This window comes from Marmota marmota, unplaced genomic scaffold (genome assembly GCF_001458135.2).
Source record: "Marmota marmota marmota unplaced genomic scaffold, marMar, whole genome shotgun sequence".
NCBI classification, from domain to species: Eukaryota; Metazoa; Chordata; class Mammalia; order Rodentia; family Sciuridae; genus Marmota; species Marmota marmota.
This window is the reverse complement of record NW_026000026.1, coordinates 26,081,573-26,097,389: the sequence shown is the minus strand read 5'-3', so window position 1 is coordinate 26,097,389 and position 15,817 is coordinate 26,081,573. Positions and strand designations below refer to the sequence as shown.

The window sequence follows — 15,817 nt, the reverse complement described above, 5'->3', positions numbered from 1 at the left end:
GGGAGGGGGGATAGTAGAGGATAGGAAAGGCAGCAGAACACAACAGACACTAGTATGGCAATATGTAAATCAATGGATGTGTAACTGATGTGATTCTGCAATCTGTATATGGGGTAAAAATGGGAGTTCATAACCCACTTGAATCAAAGTGTGAAATATGATATATCAAGAACTATGTAATGTTTTGAACAGCCAACAATAAAAAATTTTAAAAAAAGATTAATTGATTAAAAAGAAATAGAAGATCGAATTGCCCTTTAACTTGTAAAGAGACGTGACCTATGACAGTTAAGACTTCCTGTAGAGGGACATTCATTTCCGGTTACTCTTGCCACTGGGTTCTACCCAGCATTTAATAAAGAAGTGATGAGAGAAGTTCTTCCGAGGATAGAAGATCCTCCCTCAATTGATTTTGTGTTTCGTTTCCCAAGATAATAAACTTTTGGTTTAAGAACAGTTTTAGATTTTATTTTCATTTATACATGACAGCAGAATGCATGACAATTCTTATTACACATATAGAGCACAATTTTTCATATCTCTGGTTGTATACACAGTATGTTCACACCAATTCGTGTCTTCATACATGTACTTTGGATAATGATGTCCGTCACATTCCACCATCATGGCTAACCCCCTGCCCCTCCCTTCCCCTCCCACCCCTCTGCCCTGTCTGGAGTTGTCTGTCCCTCCCATGCTCCCCTCCCTACAGTGTTAGATTGATAGAAACATTGCAAAGTCAGTCCAGCGAGCTCTGCCTGCTCCCCACCCCACCTCTGCTACTCACATCTATACCCCGAGGTGCACTGTCCCAGGGAGCTGCATCGCTCCCAACGAAACTCCACACTTGGGCCTGCAGGAGTGTCTCCCAAGTGTCCCCATCCTAACCTGGAAGTCCATTTGGGATGCCACCTGGTCATTGTGTCTCCTCAGCTCCTCTGGCCTGTGACGGGCTCTCAGGATGTCCTTGACTTTGATGAATCTGACAGCTTTGTGCAGTCTGATCACACATTTCTGATTAACTTCTCATCCAATTTGAGGTCTTTTTCCCCCCAGGTGTTTCTCATTGCTCATCTGTGGTCATGGATGCAGGAGGAGAGTGACACAGGGGATGAGCACTTGCAGCATGTCATACCACAGGCTCACGCCATCGACACGGCTTCTCCTGCCAGGTTTCCCCAAGGAAGGTTACCCTTCCCTCCTTTCCATATTCTTTTCCTTGGAAGCACAGCTCATCTTCAAGGGAGAGGGAGGTCAAGTTTTATCTCCTTGAGAAAAAGACTAGCTAGATAAATTATTTGGAGTAATTCTATATGGGAGATCTGTCTTTTCTTGCCAAGTCATGAATTCATTCAATTGTTTAGCATGGACTCAGATATTATTTTATATATTGTATTATGATCTGGTGCCAGGCTATTCATTTTTTGGGGGGGTCGGGGGTGGATACCAGGGATTGAACTCAGGGGCACTCAACCACTGAGCCACATCCCCAGCCCCTATTTTGTATTTTAGAGACAGGGTCTCACTGAATTGCTTAGTGCCTCGCTGAGTTGCTGAGGCTGGCTTTGAACTCACGATCCTCCTGCCTCAGCCTCCAGAGCTGCTGAGATTACAGGCATGCGTCACTGCACCTGGCGATGCTATTAATTTTATGGCTCAGATTGTCTCAACTTTGGTCAGTGAAAGTTCCCTCACATTGACTCCTCTGTCCCTTTCACATCCTCCCCTTCTGAATTTCTGCCTTACTTTCTACAGTACAAGATGCTCTAGGCTCATCTTGCACAATCCTTGCCTCCGCCCTAGAATAAGAGATAAAAAGAGAATTAAAAGAACATATGTCACTAATTAGTGAGGGAGATGCCAATGAACATGTGAAATCTCAAAAATGCCTGAAATTATTATGGTGACTTGATACAAGAAATAAAACTCGGGCTGGGGTTGTGGCTCAGTGGTACAGCGCTTGTCTAACACGTGCGAGGCCCTGGGTTCGATCCTCTGTATTACATAAAAGTAAATAAATAAAATAAAGGTATTTGTGTACATCTACAACTAAAAAATAAAAAAAAAGAAATAAAACTGGAAAATGAATTGAAATGTGGTTATAGGAGAAATATTTCATGTTGATTGTGTCCAAAGGCACATCTTTAAGAATGAGGCAGGGTAGACACATGCATTATTCTTGCCTCGTCTTGCATATCAACTCAACAATAAAATCTCAGAGGACTGCACTTTGGACCAGTTTCTGTTGTAGTCATTTATTTACCTCTTCATTTTGGTTTTCCCTGCTCCCTGCCCGTGCACACATGGGAGCTTAGGAAATCAGACTTGCCCCAAGGTCTCCTTAGAGTATTCTGTTTTTCATTCAAAATACATACATAATTCCTGAAATACCCAGGGTTTTCTGATTTCCCTCCATTTGTTGATGTTCCCTTACTTTTTAAAAAATACTTTTATTAGTTGTTGATAGATCTTTATTTTATTTACTTATTCATAGGTGGTGCTGAGAATTGAACCCAGTGCCTCACATATGCTAGGCAAGCGCTCTACCACTGAGCCACAATCCCAGCCCCCATTGTCTTTTTATTTTATTTTATTTTTTTTAATATTAGTGTCTCAAAACAACTCAAATTTATTGTATTAAAGTTATAGAGGTGAGCTGGGTGCAGTGGCAACACCTGTAATCCCAATGGCTCAAGAGGCTGAGGTAGGAGGATCACAAGTTCAAAGCCAGCCTCAGCAAAAGCAAGGCACTAAGCAACTCAGTGAGACCCTGCCTCTAAATAAAATACAAAATAGGACTGGGGATGGGGCTCAGTGATTGTGTGCCCCTGAATTCAATCCCCAGTCCCCCTGCAAAAAAAAAAAAGTTATAGAGTTGAGAAGTCTAGGATGGGTTGTAGTGGGCTAAATCCAAGGTGTTAACAAGCCTGCATTCTTTCAGGAGACTCTAGGAGAAAATCTGTTTTATAACCTTCTCCAGCTTCTAGAAGTTGCCCAAATTCCTTGATTAATGGTTCGTCCTTCATTTTCAAAGATAACAGCATAATATCTTCAAATCTCTTTCTGATATTTAACCTCCTGCCTCTCTTTTCCCGGGCCTTTTCTACCAACACTTGTTTGTTGAAATCCTAATTATCAGCCTGGTGTGGTGGCACATGTCTGTAATCCCAGCGGCTTGGGAGGCTGAGGCAGGACAATGGCAAGTTCAAATCCAGCCTCAGCAACTTAGCAAGGCCCTAAGCAGCTTAGCAAGATCCTGCTCTAAATAAAAAAAACGAAAAAAGGCTGGGGATGTGGTTCAGTGATTAAGCACCTCTGGGTTCAATCTCCAGTAGCAAAAAAAAAAAAAAAAAAAAAAATCCTAAATATCTCACCAGGCATCACCTTAAACATGAACTCACCCACCAGGTTTCCACTGAATATTTGCTTCACTTTCCCTGCTTCTAAATTACATTGTCAATTTCCTGAGTTTCTAATTCCAGTATTTCATGTTGTGGATTTTTTTTTTAAGTGCACTGGTTGTAATCCCTCTAAACCGAGGTTCTGTGTTGCCCTTATCAATTCATTACCTGGTCTACAGGAAGTGCTCAGCACCCGGGGAAAGAATATATGAATCAGAAAACCAATAGTGAATCTATATGAGAATCTGTCTGAAGGTTATTCTGGAGCTTAATAAACCAGAAGGGAGAAGATGTGATTCTCATCCACTTAGTTTATTGGAATAGGTTGAGAAATAACGAACAGAAAAACTGGACTTAATTTGCATATTGTCTGTCTTGGGAGCCTGAGGAAGGTGTGATTTCTACATCTTTGTACGGAGGAAAAGTGGCTGCAAATGTTGGTGGCTTGGGACGAGGCCGCACTGTAACTTTTTTCCGTTCTTCCAGTTGTTTGATGTTAAGGCAGCAGTATCTCCTGTTCTCACAAAGCACCTCCCGTATTTCAGTGACTCTACAGACCTTCCTGCAGTTTCCTTGGATGTAGTAACCCCAGCATTTCTTAAGTTGTTCACTTTCTGTGCATAGATGAGAAGAGTAGCCAAAGATCAGTGTTTGAGGCTGGAAGCAGCTTTGGTTCTGGGGAAGGTGGCGGAGGTTGGTAGGGTCTATGGGGATGGACTATCCAAAAGGTGTAGTCTCATAATATCCCAAAGAGGACTTTCTGAGAGGTGAGCCTCTGTGTTTATTTTTAACTGACTCACTCTTGCATGGTTTGGGGCTTCCCTCCAATATCTGATAAATGCTGCCCAGAACATCAAATCTTGTTTGAGAAAATGAGGAGATACTTACAACTATGCTCTATCCAGGAACCTTGGCAAATCTGCCTCTTCCTGCATGCTTCCAGGGTGCTGTGCCCACCTTCCATGCCCGGAGAATAGCAACTTGTTACTATGTATTAACAGCTGAGTCCAACTAGGCTCTTGGTTTCATTGCCACTGTCATGGCCAAGAATCACTTTCCTGTTATCTAGTTAAGGAACTCTTCTCCCTTCATAATCTCCCCCTTCTGTTTACCTTAGTATTATGCTCTGCTGCCAATGCCCATCTCCTAATCTGGAGGTCCTTCTAGTTCTTGGACCGCTTCTATTCCTCGATGACTTCCCGTTCTCCCCCAGAGGCAAGAATTCCTCCAACCTTCAGTCCCAGAACTCTGCTTACCTTGATGTATATTCCCTTTTAGTAACCCTAATACTTTCAGGGATCTAAGAATTGGGATACTCCGATTTTGACTTCTGTTAATTGGAGATGATCCCTCCAATCCTAAATTCTAGAACCTAGGATATTTAGGGGGCATGGATAGACCACCTCTATTCCTATATAATTAAGAGATGAACATAAGAGTTTTGGTTTTTTAAATAGGAAACTAATTTTCAAATTCTTTGTATGTGCCAAACACTACGCTGGGTGCGTCTCAGACGTTATATCATTTAGTGAAACCTCTTCTGTTGTCATCATCTCCACAGATGAGGAAACTGAAGCCCACAGAGTCATCACTGCTCAAAGTTGACAAATTAGTAGACACTGAAGCTGTTTCTTAAACCTGACTCCAGAGCTTGTGCTTCTTCCACTGAGCACACTCGGTAGCATCATAGCCTAGAATGCAAATTCGAATGGAAGAAAACACAGCTGAGTGTCAGCAAATCCTGGACTCAGAGAAGCAAAGGTAACCAGAGACCTTGGGCTCTTTCCTTTTAATTATGAGGCATTGCTAGAGGAAATTACAACCTCCTTTAAGCTCTAGGAATACTAATGTCAAAGGACAGTATTGTGGTAGATGGTCCAAGGAAGATGGAGTGTCTAATATTGGCGATTGGGCTTCTGTCCTCCCTGGAACTCTATTTTCCCATACTGAGGAGTACAAAACTCGCTTGGGCTCTGGAAATGTGCCATCCCACAGCTGGTTTGAGTGAGACCCTGGAAAGCTCTGGATTACCTGTGGGTTTCTGGAATAGCAGAATTGCAACAATCAGGAAGAGCCTCATAGCCAGGCTTCCCAGAGGTGGTGGCATCCAAGAGTCTTGGTCCAGCAAATTGCATGCTATGTCACCTTCCTCAGTCTTGGATTCTTATGCACCGAATCAGAACAAAATGGTATGATACGCCCCCAAACTTCTAAACTGTGGGCAGTGCATCATGTGGGCAGATACAGGAAATTTGAGGTCACTTACTTCCCCCTTCCCCACAGGATTTAGAGACACAGCCTGTTCTGCCCATCACCCCTGATGCCCATCTGTAGGCTGAGGTGGGAGGAATGTGCTCATTCCCTCCTTTGGCTGCTGCCCAGCTGGAAGGCAATCACGGACTTGCCTCTAAGAACAAATAAGACAATACAAATTAAGACCTAAACCCAAAAATCCAACAAGAAAATATCTAGAAGTTTGACCATGCTAAGTTTCTTTCGTGTTTGGAAAGATGATATAATGTCGGTGTGACTGATTTGGGGTGACCTGCACCACATTTTAGAATGTTTAAATTTTTTCAACAAGAAGCAGAGCTAGAGTACAAAATAAATGTTCTTTAGATTTCATTCAATGACGTTTATGTTTACAGGAGAGAGAGAGAGAATGCAAGCAAGAATTGTTCCCTACCTGTGCATGATTGTCTTTGGAAAGTCTTATTTTAGTTATTTTAGATATCAGCTACTTGATCATAGCAACGAAATCTCTGTGAATCAGGAGTCTCACAAGTTCTAAAATATGCCACATGGGTGGGAGATTTTCCTTATATCTTCCCAAATCTTGACATCTGTTGTAGTCATCTTTTTCATGGCTGAGACCAAAACACCTGACAAGAACAATTTTAGAGGAGGAAAAGTTTACCTGGTGCTCAGGAGTTCAGAGCCTCAGTCTCTAGGTGGCCAACTCTACTGTATTCTGGCCCTGAGGGAAGGCAGAACATCATGGAGGAAGGGCGTGGAGGAGGAAAGCAGCTTAGGACATGCCACTCAGGAAGCAGAGAGAGTGTTCGGCTCACCAGGGAAGAAATGTAACTCCAAAGAGATGCCCCCCATGACTATCTCCTCCAGCCACCCCTGCCTGCCTACAGTTACCACCCAGCCAATCTATAACGTGGGTTAATGCACTGATTATGTTGAGACTCTCAACCCAATCAGTTCATCTCTAAACTTTTTTGTGTTGTTGCACACATGAGCTTTTGAGAGACATCCCATTTCTAAACCATAACCACATCTGGATACCATTGAATACGTATGTAACATCAAAACTCATGCTGACATAGATCATATGTATTAACTGGAAGAGTAAAATGTTCAAGAAGAATAAGGAATAAGGGTGGCATCTCTGTTCAACAGAAAACTATAACCTAAGGATGATCCTCTGCATAAGCATGGAGAGTAAAGGCAAAGGAGCTTTTTTTGGTACTGGGGATTGAATCCAAGGGTGCTTAATGAGCCACTGAGCCACATCCCCAGCCCTTCTTTTTTTGTATTTAGAGACAGAGTCTTGCTGAGTTGCATAGGGCCTTACTAGGTTGCTGAGACTGGTTTTGAACTCGCGATCCTCCTGCCTCAGCCTCCTCAGCCACTGGAATTACAGGGTGCATCACCACACCAGGCCTTTTTTTTAAACCAAGCAGATCTAATTCTCTGCACACACACAGTGGAAAGACCAGTAGAGCTCTCCCAAGTCCAGTTGGAACACAGTTAAAAAAATATAAATGCATTTAACTTATTATGAAAGGGTATAGAATATTTCTGAAGAAAACTTGTTGTTCTTACAAAGGAACTGATTATAATTCTTGTTCATTTTAGCTAAGAAATTCTCACTCACTCAAGAAACATTCATTGAGATCCTGTTATGGACTAAGAACCTTTAAGGGTCTGGTAATAAAATGGTGGATAAGATAGAAATCTTGGAGTTTCTGGTTCAGAGACTCACTTCGGAGCAAATAGAGACACAGCAGTGTCCATGGAAATCCTGGTCTTAGCCAGCTCATCATCACTCCGGGTGGACAGATCAGTGGAATAGCCCTTTGAATGGTCAGTGACAGTGCTAAGTAGGTGGCAACACCTGGCAAGCTGGGACAATGTCCCTTGGCGTGCTGCGTGTGCTCTAAGTTGGTTCTGGATGTTCCCTCTTCCAATTGCCAGTGTCCGGGGTCCAGGAGTCCCAGGGCAGGATGAGAGTGGCACCACTCACTATTGTCCCCTACTTGTTCACTAGCAAATATATATATTTTTTGCTTCCTGCTTTCCTGACGGGAAGACTCTGTTGGTCTGGAGCTCTGAGCTTCAAAAGGTGGCCTGCTTCCACGAAGAGACACAGCCAAGAGTGCCACTAGCCACTCTGGACTCCTTATGCCTCTGAATCAACAGGAAAAAACGACCTATTATCACAACTGAAGTTATCAAGGGAAACCGGGTCACCACTACATAGTGGGGGGTAAGAAAGAAAATGTCTGGAATGCAAAAGTTTCCTTATGGGGCCACATAATGTCCCCATGTTCTGTGACTAAAGTCAGCGGGAAAACTCCAGTAACACAATTCAGGTGGGACTGCTGAGGGCCTAGACCGTTTTGGAATGAAGGTTTAAGTCAACTAACCCGAGGGAAAAAACTGCAACCAACTAACATGTTTGTTAAGGGTGAAGTGAACATGGAATGGGTCACGGTAGAAGGTGGTCATACAGCCCAGTTGTGATCACGTGACCTGATGGAGAACTCAGGAGTTCAATCATCATCCATACTTCCTCCTTATTTTGTTATTGTTGTGGAAGAAAAGAGCTAAGAGCTCCAAACCAACAGAGTCTCCTCGTCAGGAAAACAGGAAGCCAAAAAAGGGTGTGTGTGTGTGTGTGTGTGTGTGTGTGTGTGAGAGAGAGAGAGAGAGAGAGAGAGAGAGAGACTTGTAACTGGTAATCTTGAGAAGCTAAGGTATCTGACTTTGACTAGTAAAGTGTTTACACTAGGGGGAGATGTTTGCCAAGATTATCCTTAAATCATTGATTGCATTTTTCAAAAAATTTCAATCATGTTGACCATTAAGAAATAATGATAATATAACAATAAGCCAGTGGCATGGATGAGCACTGCCTGCATTGAATGATGGTCACATGGTGTTTTACATGGGATTATCATATCTTTTACATTGGAAAAAATTGACATGGAAGAATTTTTTTTTTTTTTTTTTGGTACCAGAGATTGAACTCAAGGGCACTTAGCCTCTGAGCCACATCCCCAGCCCTTTTTATTATTATTTTTTTTAAATTTTGAGACAGGGTCTCACTAAGTGCTTAGGGCCTTGCTAAGTTGCTGAGACTATCCTCCTGCCTCAGCCTCCCAGGTAGCTGGGATTACAGGCATCATGGAAGAAATCATTTTTGGAGGCAAAATCTCATCCATGTAGCCAGTGTTTCCTGACATTGTGTGTGTGGTCCTTTTGACTGCAAATAGAGACATGGCAGATTTTTTGTTTTGTTTCTGGGTTTCAGAAGTTTTATTATGTTATGTCTCATGATGGATTTCTTTGGATTGATTCACTTTCTTGAATTATAGACATGCATTTTACCAAGTAAGTTTGGGAGATTTTTAAGTCATTATTTGAATATTTAAAAATATTTTTCTAGCTCCCCATTCTTCTTCTCTTGGGATTCTGTTCTGGTGACCTGAATATTGGATCTTTGTATTCTCTCCTAGGGCTCTAAGACTCTGTTCTTTTCTTTTTCTTTTTCAGTCTATTTCTCACTGTTAATCAGATTGGGTAATTCTCTAGATGTATTCCCTCCCTTGACCATCTTCAATGTATTGTTGAGCCCATTCTGTGAATTTTTCTTTTGTTTCACTTTGGCTATTGTATTTTATAATTTAATAGTTTTTGTTAGATTCGTTTTCATATTTTCTATTTCTTTACTGATAGTTTTCTAATTTTTAAGTTTCAAGTCCCCAGAGCCCCCACTTGCCTACTTTTGCTTTTGTCACTGTGATTTTGATGTCATATCCAAGGAATCTCTGCCTAGACCAATGCCTGTGTTTTCTTCTACGAGTTTTATTCTTTCAAATCTTACTTTTAAATCTTTCATCCATTTTGAGTTGCTATTTGTATAGTGTAAGGTAAGCATCCAATTTCATTCCTTTTTCATGTGGATATCCAGTTTTCCCAACACCATTTATTAGAGAGAATATCCTTTCCCCATTATGAATTCTTTGTACCCTTGTTAAAGATCAAAATGAAAAACCTTTGCAGCAAAGGAAACAACCAACAGAGTGAAAAGATAACCTGGAGAATAGGAAAAAAAAAGTCCATAAACTAAATATCTGATAAGGGGTCAATATACGAAATGTATGAGGAACTCACATGACTCAATAACAAAATGCAATTAAAAAATGGGAAAAGGGCCTTGCCGCAGTCTGGCTGGGTACAATTCACAAGCCACTTGACAAGAAGAAATGAACTTTATTTTTAGAACACACGCAGCACCATAGGAGCTCTTCAGGAATTCCCTCAGAGCCCAACTGCCACCACCGCCTTCTCCAGCAAGCCTCTCAACCAGAACTCTTCCTGCCCTTGAGGCCAATTGGCTGGGTCATGTGGGCGGAGCCAAATGAGTCCCCCAATGAGCAGCTCTGTGGTCTGAAAGGGCAGGGAAACAGCCCAATGAGCTTCACCGCAGAGGAGCCAATCAGCTGGAAGTTTGCTGGGGCCACTTGGGCTGTGGCTCTCAACAGGGCCTGAATAGAAAAATTTCTAAAAAAGATTAAAAAAATGACCAACTGGAATATAAAGGATGCTCAGCATCATGAATCATCAATGACATGCAAATCAAAACCACAATTGGAATAGACCTCACTCCTTTTAGAATGGCTGCTATCAAAAAGGCAGGAGGTAACAAGTGGTGGTGAGGATGTGATGAAAGGGGACCCCTGATCACTGTTGGTTGGTAGGACTGGAAAGTGACTCAGCCATGATGCAAAGCAGTTTGCAGCTTCCTCCAAAGATTAAAACAGGAGTACCCCCTGACTCTTCCATTCCCGTTTTTGTAATTCAACAAAGGAAATGAAATGATCACCTTGTAGAGATGCCTGGGCTCTCATGTTAATTTCAGCATTATTCACGACAGCTAAGAGCCCAAATCAATCTGAGTGTCTACTGGTAGATGGATGGATTAAAAACTGTGGCTCACACACACAGCAGAATATTATACGACTGTTCAACACAAGGAGCTCCTGCCATTCAGGACAACACAAATGAACTTGGAAGACATTATGCTAAGTGAAATAAGTTGGACAGACAAGAAGTACTGCATGATCTCATTTATGTGTGGAATTAAAAAAATTCCAATGCCTAGAGGCAGAGAGTAAGATCAGTGGTTAGCACTGAGGTGGGGGAGTCGGGGACATGTTAGAGGGTACAAAGCTACAGCTATCTAGAATAAAGAAATCCAGAAAGCTAATGTACTGCGTGAAAAGTAGAGTACAAATACACCTCTGTATACACGAGGATTGCTAAGGGTATATTTCAGGTGCTCTTACCCCCCAAAATATACTACTATGTGTGGAGATGGGAATGTTCTTTTGTGTGACTATAATCATTTTATTATGTCTACATGTATCAAAATATCATGTTGTTTTACGTGAAGTAAAAAAATGTATTTAAAATTTTGTATTTTAAAAAAAATCTGGGTTCAGATTTCATATGTGGGTTATTCAGGAGTCTGCCCAGATCTTCTTATTCAGTTTTAAAAATCATGGTAAGAACATTTAACATTGTTCAAGTTTAAAGACACCCATCCTCCAGCACCCTCCTATCCTCTATCGCCCCTCACTCTCTAGTTGGGAGGAAGGTTGGTTCCTGTCACTGCTCCCTGAGGATCAAAGTGGAAACCTCCCTGGTCTCAGGGACAGTGAGCTGGCTGAGAAGAGGCGTGCTGTCCTTTGTGCTACTAGGTGGCACTGTGGGGAACAAGTCCAGTGTCTCCATTTGGTTTTCACGGACATGGCACCAGCAGGGAAGGGAGTTCTGCCCAGGTCTTTTTTTTCTTAAACTCTGATTGGAGGATAAGTCACTGGACTCCAGCTGACTCTACTGCACCATCAGGAAAGGGGAGGGCTACTCGAGGCTCTTGATACAGCTGGGAGGGCTCAGAGGTCCAGCCTTTCTTCTGGGTCACCACTGCCAACAGGGGAGATGAGTGCCACCTTGGCCTATCTGCTACCCTTGTATGGGAGGAACTGTTCAAATTCTCCATTTGACTTCCATGGACATCTCAAGGGGCTGAAGGTCCATGGTGCTTGGCCAGATTAGGGGAGATGCTACCAAAAAGTGTCCAGGAGAGAAGTCCAGCTTTTGAGTGAATATCCAGTTAGGATCAAGTACCAATGACCATTGAAATTTAAGCCTCTTGTCATTTATTTAAGGCAAAGATTTATTCAAAGACACTAGAGCCTGAAGGCACATGGGTGCTTGCAAAATTTGCTTCATATATATATATATATATATATATTTTTTTTTCCTCCTTTTTGGTACCGGGGACAGAACCCAGGGATGCATCACCCCTGGGCTATATCCCCCAGTTTTTTTTCTTTTCATTTTGAGTCAGGGTCTTTCTAAGTCACTTAGAGCATTGCTAAGTTTCCTTGAACTTCCTCCTGCCTCAGCCTCTCGAGTCACTGGGACTACAGCCGTGAACAGTGTGCCCATCAAAAATAGGGTTGTTTTTGTGCGAGGTTCTTTTCTTCTTTGAAGCTCAGAATTTCAGATTGTATTCTTAAGTTTTCATGGTTTATGTCCACATTTTAAGCATTTTGTGGGTACCAGGGACTGTGGTGCTTTCTGTGTCTTATCTGCTAACTTTAGCATGATTCTGGTATTCTACCTTTCTAACCAACGAAGAGATTGAGATGGAGACCACGTGTTGACTGTGTGTGTGTGTGGGAGGAGCAAACCTACATGTAGCCAGAGATGTGTTTTGCTCCAGGCCCCTCAATTTTAACCATTAGACTCCATTAGTGAACCCCAAAAGGTTATTTGCCACCTGAATTCCAGCAGGGCACAAAGGACAGTGAGGTGTCCAGCAAGAGGGCAGGACGGCAATGTCAGGCTGAGATTATATTTCTCATCCAAAGTGATCATTATGCCAAGATACTTTCAAGGTAATGATCAAGGTAATCATTGAAGAGAAAGCACAGCAAGTTCCACCAGGAGCCTTTAAAACCCCATCTGCTGTTCAAAGAGATGCCACGGCCCTGACCTTTGTCACTCTCTCCTGCTTGGTAATGAGTTTTCCCCCAGGTGAAGCATGGCTTGTAATACCCGTGCGCAGCAGCCATGGTCCAGCAGGCAGGGCCTCGGGAAAAGCATCTTACTGACCCTCACCTGGGAACCAGCCACCTACTAGCTAAGTCCCTATGAGGTGATTAGCTTCCATATACTGTTCTTGCAAACATCAGTGTAACTTCAATGGAAATAAATATTTTCTGTATTTTTCAAGTTCAGAAATATAGGCTCAAAGATGGGAAACCACTTGTCTATAGTCCAAAAAGTGAATATATGGTGGAATCATGAAGGACTTCAGACACATCTGACTCAGAAGTCTTTTTTCCCCTGACTCTCCTCCTCTGGGACAATGCACCCTTCAAATCTCCTCCACTATGTAATGGCATAGATCATGGATGTGCCTTGGGAGGAGACAGAGACCTGTTTGTGGGGAAGATAAGTGCAGGTGAGATTTCAGTAATACCCCCAAATCTTCTGGGTCCTCAAGAATCCCCTTTACTTATTCAACAAGAATCAATATAGAATCTAGTTAGGGAATGATAGGAGATAGAGAAAATTGTTCCTCTCCTTGAGCAAATGTCCAGTAGGGGAGAAGACATAAGCAAATATCTAGAAGACCACCTGTTAAAATGATGTCATAAAATCCTACATAAACCATATAATGGAGCCCAAGAAGAGGCAGGAGTATTTTGGATGGATGAGTTTAGTTATTAATGTCCTCAAGAAGAAAATAAGGATTTTTTTTTCTTCCAGGCAGGGGAAAGGAGAGAGAGAAGAGTGTATCCAAAACCTCAAAGCCCAGAGGCAACCTGGTGAGTCCAAATCAATCACAAATAAGTGTGGTGTGACGGAAGTGCCAGGTGCCCTTGGGACACAGATAGGAGGCAAAACTGAGAAGGTAATCTAGGTTCTGTACTCAGGCAACAAGGAAGTCTGGACCCAAATGGAGAGATTAATGGTTAGAGCTGCATTTCAGAAAAGAAACTCTGGCTATCATTGTGCAGGAAGAAGGAGTTGGTGTGAAAGGAAAGCAGAGTCACCAACGGGGAGACTGTGGCCGTCATCCCACAGTGAGTCTCCAGGGCTGATCCCCCACGGTGCCGTGGAGACGGACTCAGGGCACACCTCTGAGGTGGTAGAATGCACAGGGATCTAATAGTCACCGGATGGGGATCAAGAGAAGAAGGGAAAGGACTCTACCATGGCCCTCATAGACTTGGGGCTATAGTGGAGATGACCCTTCCGTGAAAATTTCCTCCCACTTTGAGGCCCTATGCTAAATCTTTGGCTTCTTATGAGCTCCGGGGTGAAGTGGACCCCACAAAGTCTAAGTTGAGCTCATCATTTTAGAGGGGAAGGGTGGGGAGTAAGCTGTTCAGTCCAAACTTCTCCTTTCCTAATTGGCTGACGGAGACAGACAAAGGCAGACAGGGACCGGGAAAGCGCAGGCAACCACATTTCCTCTTCTCCCCGACCCGTTCTTGGGAAAGTGGGCCTGAGGTGTGGATGGACAAAACTGCGATGTACCCCTCCATATTCCTTCTGGGTGCAGGCAGAGCTCTTCAGGGAGGAAATTCTGAGTGAGCACCTGTCCCAGGACTCAGGCCACACTCCAGAGTCCTCGATATCCCTTCCTTCCTAAGTTGGAAGCTGAAATTGAGAATTTCTAGGGAGAGGAGAAAACTAACTGCACACCCTCTTGGTGCGGTCGATTTAGACTGTCCCAGGTTTCTAATGCTTAGAAGTCAAGTTTCCTCTTCTCTAAAATAAGATCATAATATCTATAGTCGGAGGCTGTCGTAAGAAGTCTAATAAAATTGATTATCAAAATATTTTGTGGGTTGCATTTGTGGTACTAACCACTTCAAAACATATAGGAAGTGTAGCACTGTATCCATAGGAAATCACACCCACCAGAGGCCTTCAATCATTCTTTTCTTTGTTTGTTTGGTTTCTGCTACTGGAGATTGAACCCAGGGACACTTTACCACTGAGCTACGTCCCCAGTCCTTTTTATTTTTTTATTTTGAGGCAGGATCTCATTAAGTTGAGGCTGGCCTTGAACTGGTGGTCCTTTTGTCTCAGCCTCCCGAGTCCCTGGCATTACAGGCATGTGCTCTGGTTAGGCCAGTGGTTCTTACAGTGGGGCCCCTGGACTAGGAAACTCTAGCATCACCTGGGACTGTGAGCCAGGCAGAGTCTCAGGTTCCACCACAAAACTACAAACTGGAGCTCGGGCCCGGCCATCTGTGTTGGCAGTCCCTGTAGGTGGTTCTGAGACCCACTGAAGTTGGATAGTAATCGTTACAGGCAGAGTGTGGGTCTGTGACGGTTGACAAGGACGACAGCTCTTCCATCCATCAGTCCCGAGTGGGTAGTTTGGGCACACCCCCAGCTGTGCCTGACTCTCCCTTATTTGTGTCCCTACTGTGGAACTGCTGGTACAAGACAGATGTGGCGTCTTTACAGGCACGACTGAGTGGGAAGTGGGGTCAGAGAGCAAACCAACACTGGAAAAGGCCTCTCGTTTTAATGAACCACAGACGCTGGGGTCAGGAGACAAAGGCGAAAATGTTCACCCTGAGGCAGCCGTGGTGCTGGCCACAGAAGTGCTGGAGGCTGTCATTGCTGGGGAAGAAGCAAATGTAGTTCCAGCATTGGGCAGTGCTGTTCCTCCTGAGCCTCCACCTCCTGGGCCTCCACATCCTGAGCCTCCACCTCCTGAGCATCCACCTCCTCCTGATCCTTGACTTCCACCTCCACCTCCTCCTCCTCCTCCTGAAGGTTTTGAGTTCCCGCCACAGGTGTCAGAGGACTCTTGGCTGACCAGCAGGCAGCACACCTTTCCTTTGGGACACATTCCCGTAGCAGGCACTGTGACCACCTCTCCAGATCTGCACGTCCTCCTGCAGTTTCCTGTTTTGTTGGCGCACTTCCTCACATACCAGCCTCCTGCATCGAGGAACGACAATGTTAAACTCGAGGCGTTGGTCACAAAAAGTATAAAACTCATTTGCTGAGCGCTGATTTTCCAAGTCTCTTACCGGTTGTTTTGTTCTATTTCTCTTAGTCATAAAACACTGCTCCGA

At 43.5% G+C, this 15,817-nt stretch overlaps 1 protein-coding gene across 1 annotated transcript; it reads right to left on the bottom strand.

Annotated features, from left to right (window-relative positions):
* Nucleotides 1-3,755: 3,755 nt before the first annotated feature.
* On the bottom strand, nucleotides 3,756-5,481 carry LOC107141840 (beta-defensin 127-like). Its single transcript, XM_015485137.1, has 2 exons — nucleotides 5,433-5,481; nucleotides 3,756-4,015 (listed from the first exon to the last, which is right to left on the bottom strand). Exons 1-2 carry the CDS (start codon nucleotides 5,479-5,481, stop codon nucleotides 3,756-3,758), a joined length of 309 nt encoding a protein of 102 aa, XP_015340623.1.
* Nucleotides 5,482-15,817: the final 10,336 nt, after the last annotated feature.

Excerpts from the sequence above, each read along its gene's own strand:
- LOC107141840 (XM_015485137.1), bottom strand. The coding sequence starts at position 5,481 with ATGAGGCTCTTCCTGATTGTTGCAATTCTGCTATTCCAGAAACCCACA. Across the intron at positions 4,016-5,432 it reads GCTATTCCAGAAACCCACAG|AAAGTGAACAACTTAAGAAA; the intron begins GTAATCCAGAGC and ends ATCTATGCACAG.